Source organism: Pagrus major, chromosome 18 (assembly GCF_040436345.1).
Source record: "Pagrus major chromosome 18, Pma_NU_1.0".
NCBI classification, from domain to species: domain Eukaryota; kingdom Metazoa; phylum Chordata; class Actinopteri; order Spariformes; family Sparidae; genus Pagrus; species Pagrus major.
Window position 1 is genome coordinate 13,385,307 of NC_133232.1, and position 16,622 is coordinate 13,401,928.

A 16,622-nucleotide genomic window follows, 5' to 3' on the forward strand; every position below is an offset into this window, starting at 1 on the left:
ATAAAGGAAGTGCATAAACAACAAAATCCATTGTGGTATCTCTGGCATTTACATATTCTTCTGCTGCAACACAAAAATAATTGATCAGCTACTGAGAAGAGAAACACTATTGAACATCACAGTAGAGGCTTATCTGTCAAAATTAAGATGTTTATGACTGAATTGAAGTCACAGTCAATTTCCCCAGCAAGGTCCACTTCACAAATATCCTATACACAACAGCAAGTGGCCTGTAGAGGAAGAGAGGGATCAATAGTAAGCACAGAATGAATGTCATCCATGATGAATGATGAATGTCAGGTAATGTGCAGTATTGACATGAGTCTTTGTTCTCTTCTGTTTCTAAAACTATTCGTGTTCTTGGATCAAGGTCTGCTGATACTGAGGTGATGCAGACTGAAAGATTGTTTGCCTGCATTGTGGGTAATATTATAGGGACAAAAGAAGAAATAGAGAGACACTTCCGAAAATGTTGTGTTTAAGAAAGAGAATAGTCGGAGAGGGCAGGGGAGGGTGTCGAAGTGAAATGAATTTCATTAGAAATTAACCGACAACAGAAATAAATCCCTGGAGCTTTCTTATCCTCACTCTAATTATAACCACCACAACCAAATGAATCAGGAGTAGTTGTTACCTCAATTACTGTGGAAAGATACATATACATGAAATTTCCTTTTAGGAAATGTATTACCATCATGGGAACAGGACTGCACCATTTGCAATTGGGTTAACATTTCAAATAGCAATGAGTCTTGATGCAAAAGAAAATAATAAAATGTTTGTATGCCCCACAGGTCTGATTCGGTTGCAAGAACTTATAAAGGCTCCTTCCCGGTACAACATCCGGTTAAAGATCCGGCAACTGCCCGCAGAGACTAAGGATGCCAAGCCACTGTTAAAGGAGATGAAGAGAGGGAAGGAGTTTCACATCATCTTTGACTGTGGCCACGAAATGGCTGCTGGGATCCTGAAGCAGGTGTGTACCCGTTTGTGCGTGTATGTGTGTGAGAGTGTGTGTGTGTGTGTACACATTTGAAGGTGTAGCTCAACATACTGGTGCATGGAGACAGTTGGGATAGTCTGAATAAAGCAATTTGAAGAAGACAACTTCTTCCTGTTGTTGTAAAGCGAACCTCCCTGTAGTGTTTGAGACTGTGCCTTATAATCATGTTAACAATTTGTTCCACCACTAAAAGAATCACCCAATTAATGTTGGATAAATACAGTTTGGTTACTTATTATTATTTCTGGGTTGTAAAGGAATGATTTTTCTCCTTCAGATGTAAGTGGACAGCAGAGTCTTGACCTGAGGAGTTGCCCCTCCTGTGTTGCGATTCATTTATGGAGAGGTTGTTTTGTCTCCCCAGTATACAAATCTGTGCAGTCCTGGCTGCATTGAACAGCATAAACTACATTACCTTGCTTATGCCTGGGTGCTTTGTCCTTAGGCTGGACAAGTTTCTGCCTCAGCGTGTTGCTGGGTTTGAAGTGAACGTCAGAAATATAGTTTTTTTGTCTCCACAAATGCGTTGTCATGCCTACAAACACTGTGGTCCCTTGTCAGAAATATCCAGTGGTTTCACAATGTTTCAATGTTAAAACGCAGTCTCGAACTGCAGTCACTTGATTGCCAGCTTTCTTGCCTGTAACTCCTCCACCATCACCTCCACCTCCAGACATGCAAGTTAGGTCACAAACATATAAAGTGAAGGTGATATGACATGTTTTGTTGCAATGTCAGCATGGTACATAGCCTATGACAGAAAAATTGCCTGTCAACATTTTATCCTGGTGATTGGGCTGTTATAATAATTAAAGTAGTAAACATAGTTGCCAAGAATAGTTTTTAGACCAGTGATGTCTTAATTATGACTCGGCCATCTCATTATCCCAAGATAACAAATTGTTTACTTGTGGTTATGACTTTATCATCTTTACATCAATAAATATTTTGTTGAGTATGAAACTGTCATGGGCATATTGTGTGCTTGTAAATTGTGTTCTATCCTCTTCAGGAACACTCGTCTTTGACATGATAGAATCCTCTTGGGCAGACACATTTACATTGAGATCACAGGAAAATAATGATTGACGTCTCAAGATAATCATACTATTAATCTCATAACAGGCTTAGTTATCTTGACATGTTGATCACAAGATGGTGGTTTGATATTTTGCACAACAACATATCAAAAGATGTTAGGATAACAGCCTTGAAATAACTCACAAAGATATAAATGATTCCACATTGTACTTAATGGCCATTGACTGTTCCCAACTGACTGTGTTGTGTGTAAATCAACCTGACAAATTGGCATGATGGTCCATTTATTACAAACAGTCAAATAATAAGTTGAGTGCTCAAGAACTTCACACATTATGGTTTTACTGAGAGCATAACCTATGTCAAAAACAACTGGATAGTTGAATATTTAAAACAGTTGTGTTACCGATGCACCATAGGAGTTCAGAAATACAGGAGGTACAATACTCAGCACAATTGTGTCAATTCACCACACATGCACACAAATCCCTGCATGTAGTAAGTGTCACACCCATTATAAACTGATGTATGACAGCGACAACCAAAACACATGCAATAATAATCACACACAAAGATTCAGTACTTGCAAGTTTAGCAAGGAGGGCCTGGATGAATGGAGAGGTGCAGGTTCTATCGAAAGCCAAAAAAGCTACCTTTTTGTCAGGTCACAAGGAAGCATACAACACTGCCAGTATGACTGAAAACTAGTATCAAGGAGGCAAAGAGGAGACATCAGCAGAGACTGGAGAGGGACCTCAACACCAACAGCACTAAAGATATATGGCAGGCAATTCAGAATGTCACAGGCTACAAAAGCTGAGAAGCCCCCATTATGTGTGAGGGCACGTTGCTGGATGAGATAAACACATTTTATGCTTGCTTTGAGCTCCTCAACCAAGTCAGCTGTAAAGTCAACTCTGCCTCCAGAGGACTGGCCACTGTCTGTAACCACAGCAAATGTGAGAAAAAATTCTTTGAAGCTTGAATACGAGTAAAGCTGCTGGGCCTGAGAACATCCCTGGCCGTGGACTAAAAACATGTTTTTTACTGGCATTTTTAACATCTCACTCTCACAGGAGACTGTCCCCATTTGCATCAAGAAAACCATCATGGTCCCAGTACCTAAAATGTCTGTTGTGTCTAGTCTTAACTACCACCACCCTGTGGCACTCAGCCCCAAGTACTTTGAGAAACTGGTTCTTCAGAACATTGAAGGCAACATCCCAGCCAGACTGGAACCTCGCCAGTATGCATTTAGAACCAACAGATCCACTGAGGATGCCATCTCCACTGCTCTCCACTCAGTCATCAAAATACTGTTTTTCTATTTCAGCTTATCATGCAGTACAGTCTAACCAATGAAATGATAGGAAAACTTAACACTGGGCTTTAGTTCCACAACATTTGTAATTGGATATTGAACTTCCTCACAAAGAGACCCCAGACAGTACAGATTGTCAGTCACATCTCCTCTTGTTAGTGTTCAACACCGGAGCCCTCCAGGGCTGTGTGCACAGCCTTCTCCTGTTCACACTGTACACCCATGACTGCACTCCCAGACATCAAGAGAGCTCTATTATGAAGTATGCGGTTACACCACTGTCATCGGCTGCACTACAAATGATGAGAGGTCATAATGGTCCTGCAGAGTGGTACACAGAGAGCAAACTACGACTCATCATTAGCAAAATCAAAGAGCTGAATTGATTTTAGAAAAAAAGGAGGCAAAGACACACACCCCTGTCTACATCAGTGGAGCTGAGGTGGAGCAGGTGAACAGTTTTTGGTTCCTGGGAATAAACATCACAGAGTACCTAAGATTCTCTGTGACCCATTCACACCCATCCATTGTCTGTTTACCATGTTGCTTTCCAGCAAAAGATACAGAAGTATCTGCTACTGTACCACCAGACTATACAGTGGCTTCTTTTCTCAGCCTGAGACTCAGCATAATTTTTATTACTTGTGTAGCATAAGGGGCTACAACTTACATTCCATTGTACAACCCTGCATTGTAAAATAACATTTAAATGAACCTTAAACATTTAATCTTGAAGCAAATAGTCAATTTAATGATCTTTCTTTGAAAATGAACATTGGTTGCACTGTGGCTTGTGTAAACTGGTGATGTACCATACTATACCCAGCAGGGAAAATATAGCTTGTAAATAAGACTATAGATCTTTTCTAAATTATATACAATGACTTTTCCATGCAGCCCAAGATTGTCATTTGTAGTAAAGGAAGTGTGCAGTGAGTAGCCTAACTCAATTAAGAGCCATTCATTTTTCTCCTGCTTACAGGATTTATGAAATATTAAAGACAACATGATTCACCAAGGGTTTTTAATCAATGCCTGCGTGGTAGATTGCTGGGGAAGGTCAAGGACTCCTTTCATTAATAATGTCAGAATGAAACCCTGCTAATGGGAGGTAATGAGAGACTTAACTGTCCTGCTCTGATATTCTCAGTACATGGCACACCAATAAGTTAAAGATTGTGCCTTTACCCTGAAGATACTGTAGAAACAAGACAGTCAGGAGACAAGATCAATATTCATTTATGTTTCCAGTGTTTTGTTTTTCAAGACATGTAGCACAAAGGCAAGCAGAGGAAATGCTTTTTGTAAATATGCTTTCATTACTTAATTACATGCTGTATATTTTGGGTTCACACATTCATGAAAATATTAACTTTTTAAAAAATATAAAAATAAATAAGAAAGTCATTTTTTTTATTGCTGTTGACTGTGGATTTTTGCAAATTTTATTATGCATAGATAGCTAATGTAAGCTAATGCTAGTGCTTTAACTCAGTTGGTTCCTATCAGCTGGCAAAAGTCAGGGCTGATAATTCTTACAAATGGAAATAAAGGAGCAGCATTGTGTGTTGCAGTAGAGCTAATTAACCCTAGTATTGTAAGATAGTAGGCTGTGCAATGTTAAACAACTCATGTGGCTGTGATTCTTACCACTGAAACATTTGGACAAGCAACACAGTGGTTCAATTTATGTATTTTTGTATTTTTTAAACAGTACATTTTGCTTAAGCCTACTCATAAATGAGAAAAGAACTTGAGAACACATTAACGTTATCACTTTCACACACAAATTAATTAATCGATGAATTAATTTTATCGAAGACCATTCAAAAATGCAAAAGGGGACTACTTCACTGAGATCAATAAAAGCAAAAATCATTTAAAAATTAGCTCTGGATCAACTCTCAGACAGAATGCATGAAGATGGGTATTTCCTACTTTTCTATGGTGATGGATGGGCTGATGATGAGGCAAACTTCCTGGAATGTACCAAGCATGGTGAGCAGACTCTGTGATCCTCGGTCGCCAGGAAACAGCCAGATGATGACTGCTGAGTCCAGGCTTAGACCAGGCCTATCTGAGGGCACAGAAGAGACACACAGCATGTGTTCCCCTGTCTTGTTACATTCAGTGACAGGCTGCAGAGTTGGGATGCATGGAGCTAAAAAGTCAAAAAGTTCAAAAATTCTAAATTAATGTTTGTTCATATAGCAATCAGTGGGCTTTGCTTGTGGCTTTTAGGAATATTTCTCATTAGTGAAAAACATGTTCTTTTGTGTAGTTTAGGATTACAGTATATAACAGTGGAGCCCATCTAAAATAATAAATGATAATAGAACTAAAATCATAAGTCAATTATACTGGTTAACATGAAATAAACTAATGCAGTACTGGTATTCCCTCATATCATTGTGTTTAAAGTTATTACCAAATCTCACTAGATAGCAGTATGGTATTATTCTCGCATCTAGATTACTTACAAAGTCAATGAAAAGACATGAAATCGCCTTTATTTGCTCCGGGTGGCGTGAAAGACGCGTAATTCATGTATTCGTGTGAGTTGAAAATATTGAACTCAAGCAAGGATTTTGTGTGATGCTGTGTCGCAAATATCGGCCGTTGTTTTTTCAGCATCCTTTTGAACTATTTATTCCAGTCAGATCACATCAAAATCTCTCTGTTTTGGGTTCATATTGATGTGGTCAAACAGATAAATTCAGTCTACGTCTACTTGCTGGTCACAGTTACTATTTATTGATTTTAACACACCTAATAAGAAACTGCCACTCACCAGAGACAGATGGACAGGCGCTCCACAGCTGAGAACTGGGCACCGGTTAGTCTCAGTTAGCTGGAAGCTGCAGTTATCCAGACTCTCAAGATGCTAACCGAGCTGGGTACCACACAAGTAACCAAAAAGGAATTAATAATCTCGCAAATGTGAGGCAAATATTTCCTTTGCATTAGGTCTAAACGCACCATTACAGTTTGATAATATCAAGATGATTATATGTTCTTAAACACAAGATATATACTGTATATTTACACATTTCAATAGATTCTGACCATTTCAGTCAGTTAGGGTGAATAGAAGGAGAAGAAAGAGAGAGGAAACAACAGTGTGGAATGTGGTATATTTATGACTCTTGATAGGTTTTAGACATAAGGTGCACTCCAACACAGGCACAAAGATCTTTTTGAGTAAACCATCAAAATGTTTATGAAAGAATTTAGTTTCTTATCGATTCCTGTGTTCAGTGTGCTACACAGTGAAAGGACAATTGCTTTTGGTTGTATCTGAATGCCCTTTAAGTGTTATAACATAATCACAGAGTGCTTTTTCTTTCCCAGTGATAGCTTGGATTAATGTTTTAAAATCAAACTGCTACTATGACGGAACAGGATGTGTTTCTCTGTAGATTTTTTTTCATTATAAGTGATATAAAAAAAAAATAGAACATATTGTAATATTGTATGTCATTACAAGGTCCAGGAAATGGTCCCATGTGAGTCACCACTGAGTGGGCTGGTCCTCAAACTGAATGCTGGAGGCTTTCTCAAGGTTTCCCACCTGATAGCAGCAGCCATTATCCCTTCTTGCCTGTCTAATCATCCTCTCTGCACAGTCCTAATCTGTGATTCATATTGGTTAGTGAGTCTCAGCACGGCAGACATGACTCTGACACCATCATATAGCGTCATACCGCTGTAATGGGGTGGCACAGAGCCAAAACACACACACACACGCACACACACACACACACACACACACACACACACAGTCTGGATGATAATACAATAATACAGAGCAAGGTGCTTCTGCTTTAGAATTTCATCTCAGAGGTGCATTTTTAGACACAGATTGCTTTGGTAATTGTGAGTACATATTCCAGTTTGGGAACTTACTACAGTTGATTGGTAAGATGAATGGAAATCACAGATGACAAAAGGCTGACTTATACTCAACATGACAGCAGTCAGGTTTTTATATAAAATTACATTGCACTAATCAACCTTAAATGGAAAATGGAGCTGCAACAGAGAAGAACGTTGGCTTCCCATTACTCACTATTCACCCTCTGCTCAGATTCAGTTCTGGTGTTCATATGACTCTGGTTCCTCTACAAAGTTGTGAAACTATTTGAAACAGAAACGAGTGTCAATATCACCAATGTGCATCAGACCTGCCAACCAATGTTAGCTTGTCCATTAGGGCTGCATGATATGATTAAAAAAACATGAAGAAAAAAAAAATCACGTTCAGATTATTTTGACTGATGAAACAATCCCAATGTGGTTCATGATTAGTAGGAATGATTATTTCTCTCATTTTCACTTAAAAAAAACCCAAATCCTGGTGATGTGACGTTTGTTGGAGTCTGTACCAACAAAACGTGTCCTTACATTTGGAGAACAACATTTGTAGGCCAGGACATTTCTGCAGCACTACAGTTCCTCACTATAAAAAAAGCCCTATTGTCCATCATTCAAATTTAGCTGCTTTTGGTGAAAGATAGGTAGTCCTGATATCTGTCTCCCCCAGCCATGTTTTCCAACTTTTGATCACAAGGGTGATCACAAGTTGTTCGCAGGCCAGATGGGATAGATAGATTCCACAGATAATCCTTTCAGCATGTTATTGGTCCGCCCAGGGGTCTCCTCCCAGGTGGAGATATCTGGATTACCTAGCCTAACCTTACCTTAGTACGTTTGTACAATAGATTGACTGCTAAAGTGAGAGCTTCACTTTCAAGCTCATCCTCACCACAAAAGTCTGGTTCAATAATGACACAGTACTAGACTGTCTCACACTCTTGCAGGGTTGGGTATCCCAACATAGTGGACACACTACTTCCTGCCTTGACACTGGATGTAAATTGTCAAGTGCAAAACATATCCATCTGTGTGCTGAAATAACGCAAAACACAAAGCCTGGCACATTCACAGCACTCTCTTGGTGCTCTATACGCTACTCTGTTATTGAGAAATGTTGATCAGCCGCTTGCACCTTTCCTTGTTGACAGTGCCAATAAAGTATGTTCCAAACCAAGCCAGCACTGGATCATATTACACACCATGTTTGTATTTTCACACATTCAAATTAGCAGCATAAGTATCACACAATTTGCAGCCAATTCAAACAAACAGCGGCTTCCAAACAATTTCCCACAACAACTCCACCAGGGACCTCGTTACTGCAGGGTGACTTCTTATATGTGTTTATGACAATTTCCCAGATGTTTCACATCTATAGAATCAAACATTATTGTCTGTTTCACTACATATGCCAAATGGATGAGCCTGAGCTCCGTCTTTTGCTTTATTTAGCATTTTTCCTTTTTGGTGGGTGTTTGTTTCTTATCTCTGAGCCTGTGGCTGCAGCAGTGTAGCAGAATATATGCCTCTTCACATTACATGGTCATACAACCAGTAATACAGCCAAATAAACAGACAAATGCATGTGTGTGTGTGTGTGTGTGTGTGTGTGTGTGTGTGTGTGTGTGTGTGTGTGTGCATGTGTGCAACATCTGACAAAATATTGTATCTGCCTCGCTATTCACTTATAAATCTCTCTCTCTCCTCCAATCATTCTCTCTCTGCCTCCTTCTGTCACTTCCTTTCTTAGGCTCTCGCCATGGGGATGATGACAGAGTATTATCACTATATCTTCACCACACTGGTAAGTACAGAAAGAGGCTGCACACTCGCTTTGTCATCAGGTCTAACACAGAGCTCTGTATCCCCATGAAGATTTGTTGCACGGCCAAAAAATGAGACGATGCCGCTCTTCAATCTTCATTTTCTCAGCTATTCATTTTATATTTATTACCTTGGATCATACTTTTTCCCTTTAATGTGTTCTCCAGAGCCAAAGACAATAATAGGATAGTACTTTGTGACATCAAGATAACTGTTTTTTTTCTTTTGCTATATCCGTTTTATGCTTTTTCCACTTCCACTTTATGGCCTTCTTCCTTTTAAAGATTTGCATCTTCCTCCTACTTCCTCAGTCTTGTTTGTACTCCTTTTCTTATTCCTTTTCATCTTAATGCTCATGTTCAGATCTTCCTCCTCCTCTTCTTCTTCCTCCTTCATATTTGGTCTCCCTTGTGGTGTCTTGAAAGAGCTGGATAAGTCACATTGAGTCAGCCTTGCTGCCAATTTGCCCCAGTGGCCAACTGTGGTACTGCAATTTAAAATAATTCCCTGTGGTTCAAAAAGCAGTGCACTCATACAGCGCTTTTATCTAAAACACTTTACAGTGCCACTCGTATTCAGTCATTCACACACGTGCGCACACACATACACAATGTAGTAGTAAGCAATCATAGAAAGCACCAGTCTAACCAGTCCAGGGACACTTAAACATGTTGACAGGAGCTAGGGTCTGAACCGACCCTATGATTAGAAAACAATACTCTCTACCTACTGAGACACAGCAGCCACAGTCCCAATTATACCACAGACCACCATTATTAAAAAGATTACTGTAAAACTGTTGACAAAATACCGAAAAAATGTAAACAAGCTCTGACTCACAAACTATGACTATATGAATTAGGATTTCTTAAACCATGAAGGTTTTATACTTAGAACATATTTGAATCTTGAAACGTGTTTGAAGCAAACTATTTTAGTCATCTCAGTGTAAAGTACATATGCTGACAGTAATGAGCAATGTGGTCAACCCAAGAAGAGAGAGACCTTTTTGGCACTGAGGAAGGTTGAGGCACCATACAGTACAACCTGCAAGGTTACACATGTCACATGTTTGACGGAGACAGCTGAAGACGCTAGCAAGCTACTTTTCGTTAGCCTTGCGAGGTCGTCAGTTTGTAATCAGTGAAGAAGTGTACAACACAACTGTCCTTGAAAAAAATTGTCAAACTTAATACAGAAAAGGGGAATTTGGGGTAGAGGAACAAGACTGTCACCTCTATTTAGTTTTAGTAAACTTCTCCTCATAATATGATGTTATGTCAGAGACATTATAGAGGAGACAAGCCATTCAAGGCACAACGAACAGAAAAGTCCACAACGCCAGAGATAGCAGTTGTTTGATACATATCCTGCCCCTTCCCCCCGAAAGCCAATAGCATATTCTATCACAGCTGAAACAGGAAAGATCATGTTATTGCATTGACAGGAGTGCACAGCTGAGATTCACAACAGTTTCAACTGATTTGGTGTAGCTGCAATCAGACTTCAAATAAGCATGGAAGAGGGGGATATCACGCTAATACCCAGGATTACCAAGAACGGTGAGGTTATTCAAACATTAGACATTAAACTAGCATTTGTCCAAGTGCTCTGGTAGGATGAGCTGACAGCGGCACTGTATTGAGCCGAAAAAGAAGTTGGTGTCGTGAAACCATGTGCGTGCGCAGTAGAAGTATAAGCTGTGGCAAAAGGGCGAAGTGAGCAAAGTCACTGAACTTTTTAAATGTTTTTTTTTATATATCAGATTTGACTGGTGATGTAGTATTTATGTCCAGATTACCATTAAAAGTGAAGTTGTGGTTCTGTCCCCGTTCATTTAGATAGGGGCCTGGTCTTGTTATCCCAAAATAACTGTATGGGGGCGTTGCCAAGATGGCTACCAAGTGGCAAGACTTGCCTATAAGAACCTCGGTTATACCTTTATCAATATTCATGTAAACATAACTTCATGTCAGTCACATTCTTAATACCACCTTGAACCAACCCCTTGTTTGTAGTGTAAGTTATACCTCCCTATTTCTGTTTTACATGTCTAATATCATAGAATTTTTCTTCCAGTGCTCAGTTCAGAATGTTGAATTGTAGAAATATCAGATAATGAGAAGGCGTAGCTCAATATCATTCAAGAAAAAAGACAACGGATGTCATTCTCATGTAATTTACCTTAAGTTGGGCTAACCAGGTTGGTAGACCTTTGACTTTCAGTTCCATGCTGCTTTAAATAAGGGTCTACACCGTAGTTATTTTATTATTATTACATTTAATATCTTTATAACTTTTGTACTAAAATGCCATAGACCTTTCCTCTTACATCTGGACAGCCTGTTCTCTCTCTCCAAACACAACAAATACAGCAGCATAATGTTATTATAAACCTAACCAGGTAGTTTGTGAGCAAAACTGACGTTAGAGGGGAAAGTAGCCTTGAGTTTCATATGCTGTAGGAAGTTGGGAGTGAGAACGTGTTGGTCTGGAATGATTTGTGTAGTCCAGGCATGTCCACACAAAATAATACAGTTAAAGATCTCTCTTGACCCGCTCTTAAGGTATATATTACGAGTTGAATCAAGCTCCTACCCCATATCTATAAGATAAAATTAAAACAATTGCTCAAACAGTCAGAAGTCAGCTGGCTCTAATTAGGAATGACTGGGCGATGATGGGGCAATTGTAAGAGTCATTGGTTTTAACATCATTATTCAAAAACCTCTTGAACTAATTGGATACAATTTTAATGTAGGTAACTTATATCTGTGTTGTACATGTTAACAGTAATCAAATGTTTTTACAATCAATATTAGAGTCACAATATTCATTGAAACACAAGAATTAAAATGTTACAACTGAAGGGGCAATCAAGACTTGTAGACTTCCCTCAAATGCACCGCAAAGTCAGTGAGTGAAGTGTGGTTAAGTCCAATAATTTAAGGCCATGATAACACATCTACTGGTACTGAGACAGGACAAAACAGGAGCTAGCATGGAGAAAAGTGAGTGAGGAAGGCAGACTACCTGGTAAATTATGGAAATATGTCTCAGCACAGCATAACCTTGATCTTTCTGAACTGCATCCATGGAACAAGCATTTTAAAAGTTGTTTGCTTGTCGTCTGGCAGTCAGACCTGGTGAAGCATGAATTCAGGCTTTTTCTAAGGCGGCATTATGATGTTGTTATTTCAGCATTCTTCTGATCCATTTATTGCCGTCAGATGCAGCTCAAGACGCTCAAATTCACTGAGCTGGGTACCGCACGAGAAACGTGAATAAAAATTAATAATCCCGTTCATGTAACAAGAGGCGAATATTCACCTTGTGTTTGGTGTGAACGCTCTATTAGTGAGTGGTGAATTAGCAATGCGAAAGGACTGTAAGCTGCTGCTAGCTGACCCAGCTCCATGTGTAGTTTTGTCAGGATTGCTATCTGTAAACGAGAGACTACAAGCAGACAGCGCTGTGAGCTACTCGGTAAGGCTCAGAGTTCCTCTGGATAATAAAAAACTCTGTGAAGACCTCTAAATGCCGCCATCCTGCTCATGGACAGAGACCTATGGACTGCAAACCTTCCCTGGAGCACTCCATGCAGCACTGAATAACGCATAGCTACTGTTTTATTTTGTGCTCTAGTTTGAGTAAAGTGACCGCTAAGTTTTTGGTCCCTACGATCACAAGCATCAGTTCAGACCTGCAATGATTTCATTACTGTCAGATCCTTTCCCAGCCTATTTAACAGTGATTATGGATGTGTGCACAGTATGTGTTTGGGCACTGATATAACTTGATTTGCTTTGTGTTGAACTAGAGGTCATGAATACGAAAACTGTATGGTTTAAAGGGAACAAGTGTAATGCACAGTGTAAAACTTGTTTGATCAGAAGAAAATAGAGAACACCTACATAAAGGGCCCAGGGCCCCATCTACATATACGGTAGAAGGCAGCTACAAACCTCTCAGAACATATCCATGGTCTTTTCTTTCTCCTCTTTATCACTCTCCTTCTCTTGTTCTTTTTCTTTCTTATCTGCCTCTTTACTGTCCTCCCCTATGTAGGAGATACACTAATAATAAATGTAATTTATTAATCACTGGCGATTAATAAAACACTCGTTAATGGGGCACCACCTCCTTTGTTTTGTCTATTTGAATAATCCGGAGGTAATTAATCAAATTCGACTGGACAAGTTTAACTTGTATCAATTCTAATCAATTTCAGATCAATTTATTCAATCTCATAAATGAAGTAGTGAATTTTACACATATCCATCGGTTCTCCACATTAAAAACATACCCGCACAGACAACGACATACGGTTAAATATGTTTATTGACTAAATAATTCAGGTTAAATAAATGAAATGGCAATTTAAATGAATAACACAGGTAACAGGAAATGTGAAATAACTAAGTAATGGGTTATTAGTGGAATATGGGCTGATGGTGAGATCGCGAGTTAGGTTGAAGCATTTAAATATTACGGTAGTAATTTTAATACTAGCGAGACCCTAACCGAATTTCTCTTAAGCTACAAGATCAGAACCAGAGCATTAGACACCATCTCATGTATCATGTGTGAATCCAGTTGTGAGTGATGGAGAGCCTACTTTCTCAGCAGAGTTGCGGAGTCCGCGGCAGCGGATTCCCTCGGGTGATTTGCGGCTCTAGCTGGCAGTCCCGGTCCAATGGCCGGGGGTCAGCTCGTCCAGTATCAGTCGGTCGGGCACCTCGGTCCGTTGTCTTAGGAAGAGGGCAGCTGGTCCCGTACCGACTCGGTGCAGATCTTGGCTCAATGCCCAGCGGGATGGTACCACTAGCGAGCGCTGGGGGCTTGTTAAAGAGTCTGTCTTTCGTTGGAAAACCGCTTGCACGGTCTCGGACACAGCCAGTTGCTGTAGTGTCGTGATGATGATTGTGATAAAGATGTTCTTCTTCGTTTCTTCGAGTGGTTCTCAGGCTCTGACTTTGTAAACTAAATTTAACTTCTTGAATAAAATAACTGAGGACGATACGTTGATCAGGCGGATCTTCCGTTGTTAGTTAATGCAAGGTAATCTAAATTAAGTTCACTTCTTCAAAAGCAGGTTACGATACTTAACGGTATAAAACAAATTAAAACAGAACTTTGTTCTGGTACAAACTTAATAAAAGAAGCTAATCAATACTGCGAAAAATATAAAAGTGAGAAAAATCAATGCGTGAGCACTTCTGTTGAGATCGCTGTCTTGGAGCGTGTTTCAAAGTAAAGTAAAGAGCTTCAAAAAAAATGAGTTACAAAAGAAAAACTTAAAACGAAAACGAAAACTTAAACTAAAAACTCAAAAACTAAAAACAACTAACACTGAAAAACTGGAAACTGGACTCGAGAGACGTGATGTCTCCCTGTTTTTCTATCTCCAAACCGAGGCGTGTCTAGGCGGGGCTTACCGGCTTTTGTCTCCAAGATTTAGTGGAGGTGTGAAGATTCACAGAAACTCACTAAACTAAACTTATAGTTTTAAACGTTTCAAAACCGTGCTTCACCTTTCACAGATTCTCACCATGGCTTAATAGATGTACTTTGTCCATCATGAAAATGATTATGACGTGATTAAACATTAATTATACATATTTCAGCTTAATACTTGTTAAAACAAAGACATATCAGAGTAATTTACTGGTTATAACCATGAACATATTAAACAGAATATTTCTCGTCCAACTGTACCAGGACTCACCATCAGGAGGTGCTGTGGTTCCACCGAACACAGTACAGATTAAACATTAAAACTTGATTTCAGTCATTCTTAATCGTAGAGAAACGGGAAAAAGATCAGTTTTATGAACTTCTCTTACTGACCCTTAATCCGTTGGAATTAAGAGAATGAGATTCTGACTTAATGGTTAATTAGAAATGGTCTGAAATCTGGAGGAACACAGAGACCATTTGGTTGGAATGCGACCACAGATAAGGAGCCCAGGCATGTGTCGTAAATAACAGACGGGAGTATTGGCATAGAACAACAAGTCAGAAGGTTTCCAGTGTCCTCTCTCCTAACGTGTGGATTAGAAGTTTAGAGAGGAAGAGAGAGAGACACAGGTAGAAAGAAATACAGTAAAAGAAAGGGGGAGAGAGCCATTTGATGTGTTAATTAATTTACACATGTAAAGACTCTGTATTGACACCTTCTGATGACCAGTTCGTTCGTACCTCCTGGTGAACTGGTAGAGGACTCAACATGACCTGTGGAGAATTTATCTGTTCAAAGGGGAAAGAGAGTTCAGAAATGGGAGTTTAGTTGTAAATTAATTAAAACTGTCCTCATTTGAAGCCTTTATGGTCCAGAAAAACACTATCCTCTCTGCCAGGAGATAAGATGGCGCCCCTGTAGCCTGTAAATCGTCTTCATCCAGATGAAAGGGGTTAACAAGAACAACAGGGCCTCAATGTAATGCAGAGGCGATGGAGATATGTTCCTACACCTATACTTCTTAGGGCAGGCCGATCTGGCCTTAAAATAATAACACAATATTTTTAGGATATTTCACGAAACACGATATGTATCTCGATATTTTAAAATCTCCATCCTCAAGAGGACTTCATAAATGCTAGGACTGGGCGACAATATCAATATTGCTACAAAAACTGTAGAGAAGACTACTGGTACTTAATATTAACACAATGAGATTTTTAATGAATAATCCTCAGTAATGGTAATAAAATGACAGTGAAGTTGGTAAAGGCAAGTTTACAATGAGAAGAAAAGTCTAATAATTTCAGAAAATGACATCCCTTCACTGTAATGCAGCCTTTAAAACCAGGAAAAGACAACATTTATGACATATCACCATATAACCATTACCAATATCTAAGACGATATATAGTCTAATTTCAGGATAACAATACATATATTATACATTTGTTTCATTAGTAGTGTTAATATTAATTAACAGCTTTAATAGTAGTAGTAGTATTAATAATAGTATTTGTGTTTCTTTGTCACAGTGGTTACAGGCTGTTTGAATTCTGTGTCGTCCACAGACTGATAGCTAACTGAAAGGCATAAAAGTGAAGGCATCAGTACATCCCGTGGAGTGAAGACAGATGAGACAGAAGACTGTGTCACTTATAATTTTTCACCTAAATGTGAAAAGGCAGGATTCAGAGTCTGTAGCTTTTCTGATTTTATGTGACTGTTTTGCCTTTGGTTATCTCAGGACAAAGTCCCCTTCAATGTCTACAGAATAAAATGCAAAACAACACACAGATACATATGTGCACACACTAGTGAGCATTATTCTCAGCTCCCTGACTGTGTAAACTTGCTCTCAGTCCATGTTCCAGGTCAAAGATTTGACTCAAATCAAACTTATTGAAGCTCCATCCCCCCTCTTATCCTGAAGAGGCTGCTTGTGTTAGCTCGGATCAATACACTGTCTCTCTCTCTGTGTTCCGCCTCCTCCTCCTTTACTTTTTTAATGTCAAGTTCTTTTGAAAATGGAATATTTCAGGTTTTCAACTGTCTGTGCTTTTCATCACTGCGGCTAAAAGGGATCATTTTCGGTT

General features: G+C 39.2%; 1 protein-coding gene across 3 annotated transcripts in view; it reads left to right on the forward strand.

Moving 5' to 3' along the window:
- Positions 1 to 16,622, forward strand: part of grik2 (glutamate receptor, ionotropic, kainate 2) — a 301,017-nt gene that overhangs the window by 109,964 nt on the left and 174,431 nt on the right. For 2 of the 3 annotated variants that reach the window (XM_073486919.1, XM_073486921.1), the window contains exons 4-5: positions 795 to 976; positions 8,992 to 9,045. In XM_073486919.1, the coding sequence (XP_073343020.1) occupies positions 795 to 976; positions 8,992 to 9,045 (236 nt within the window). Of the gene's footprint in view, positions 1 to 789; positions 977 to 8,991; positions 9,046 to 16,622 lie in introns of all 3 variants that reach the window. The other variant, XM_073486920.1, reaches the window with a different exon arrangement.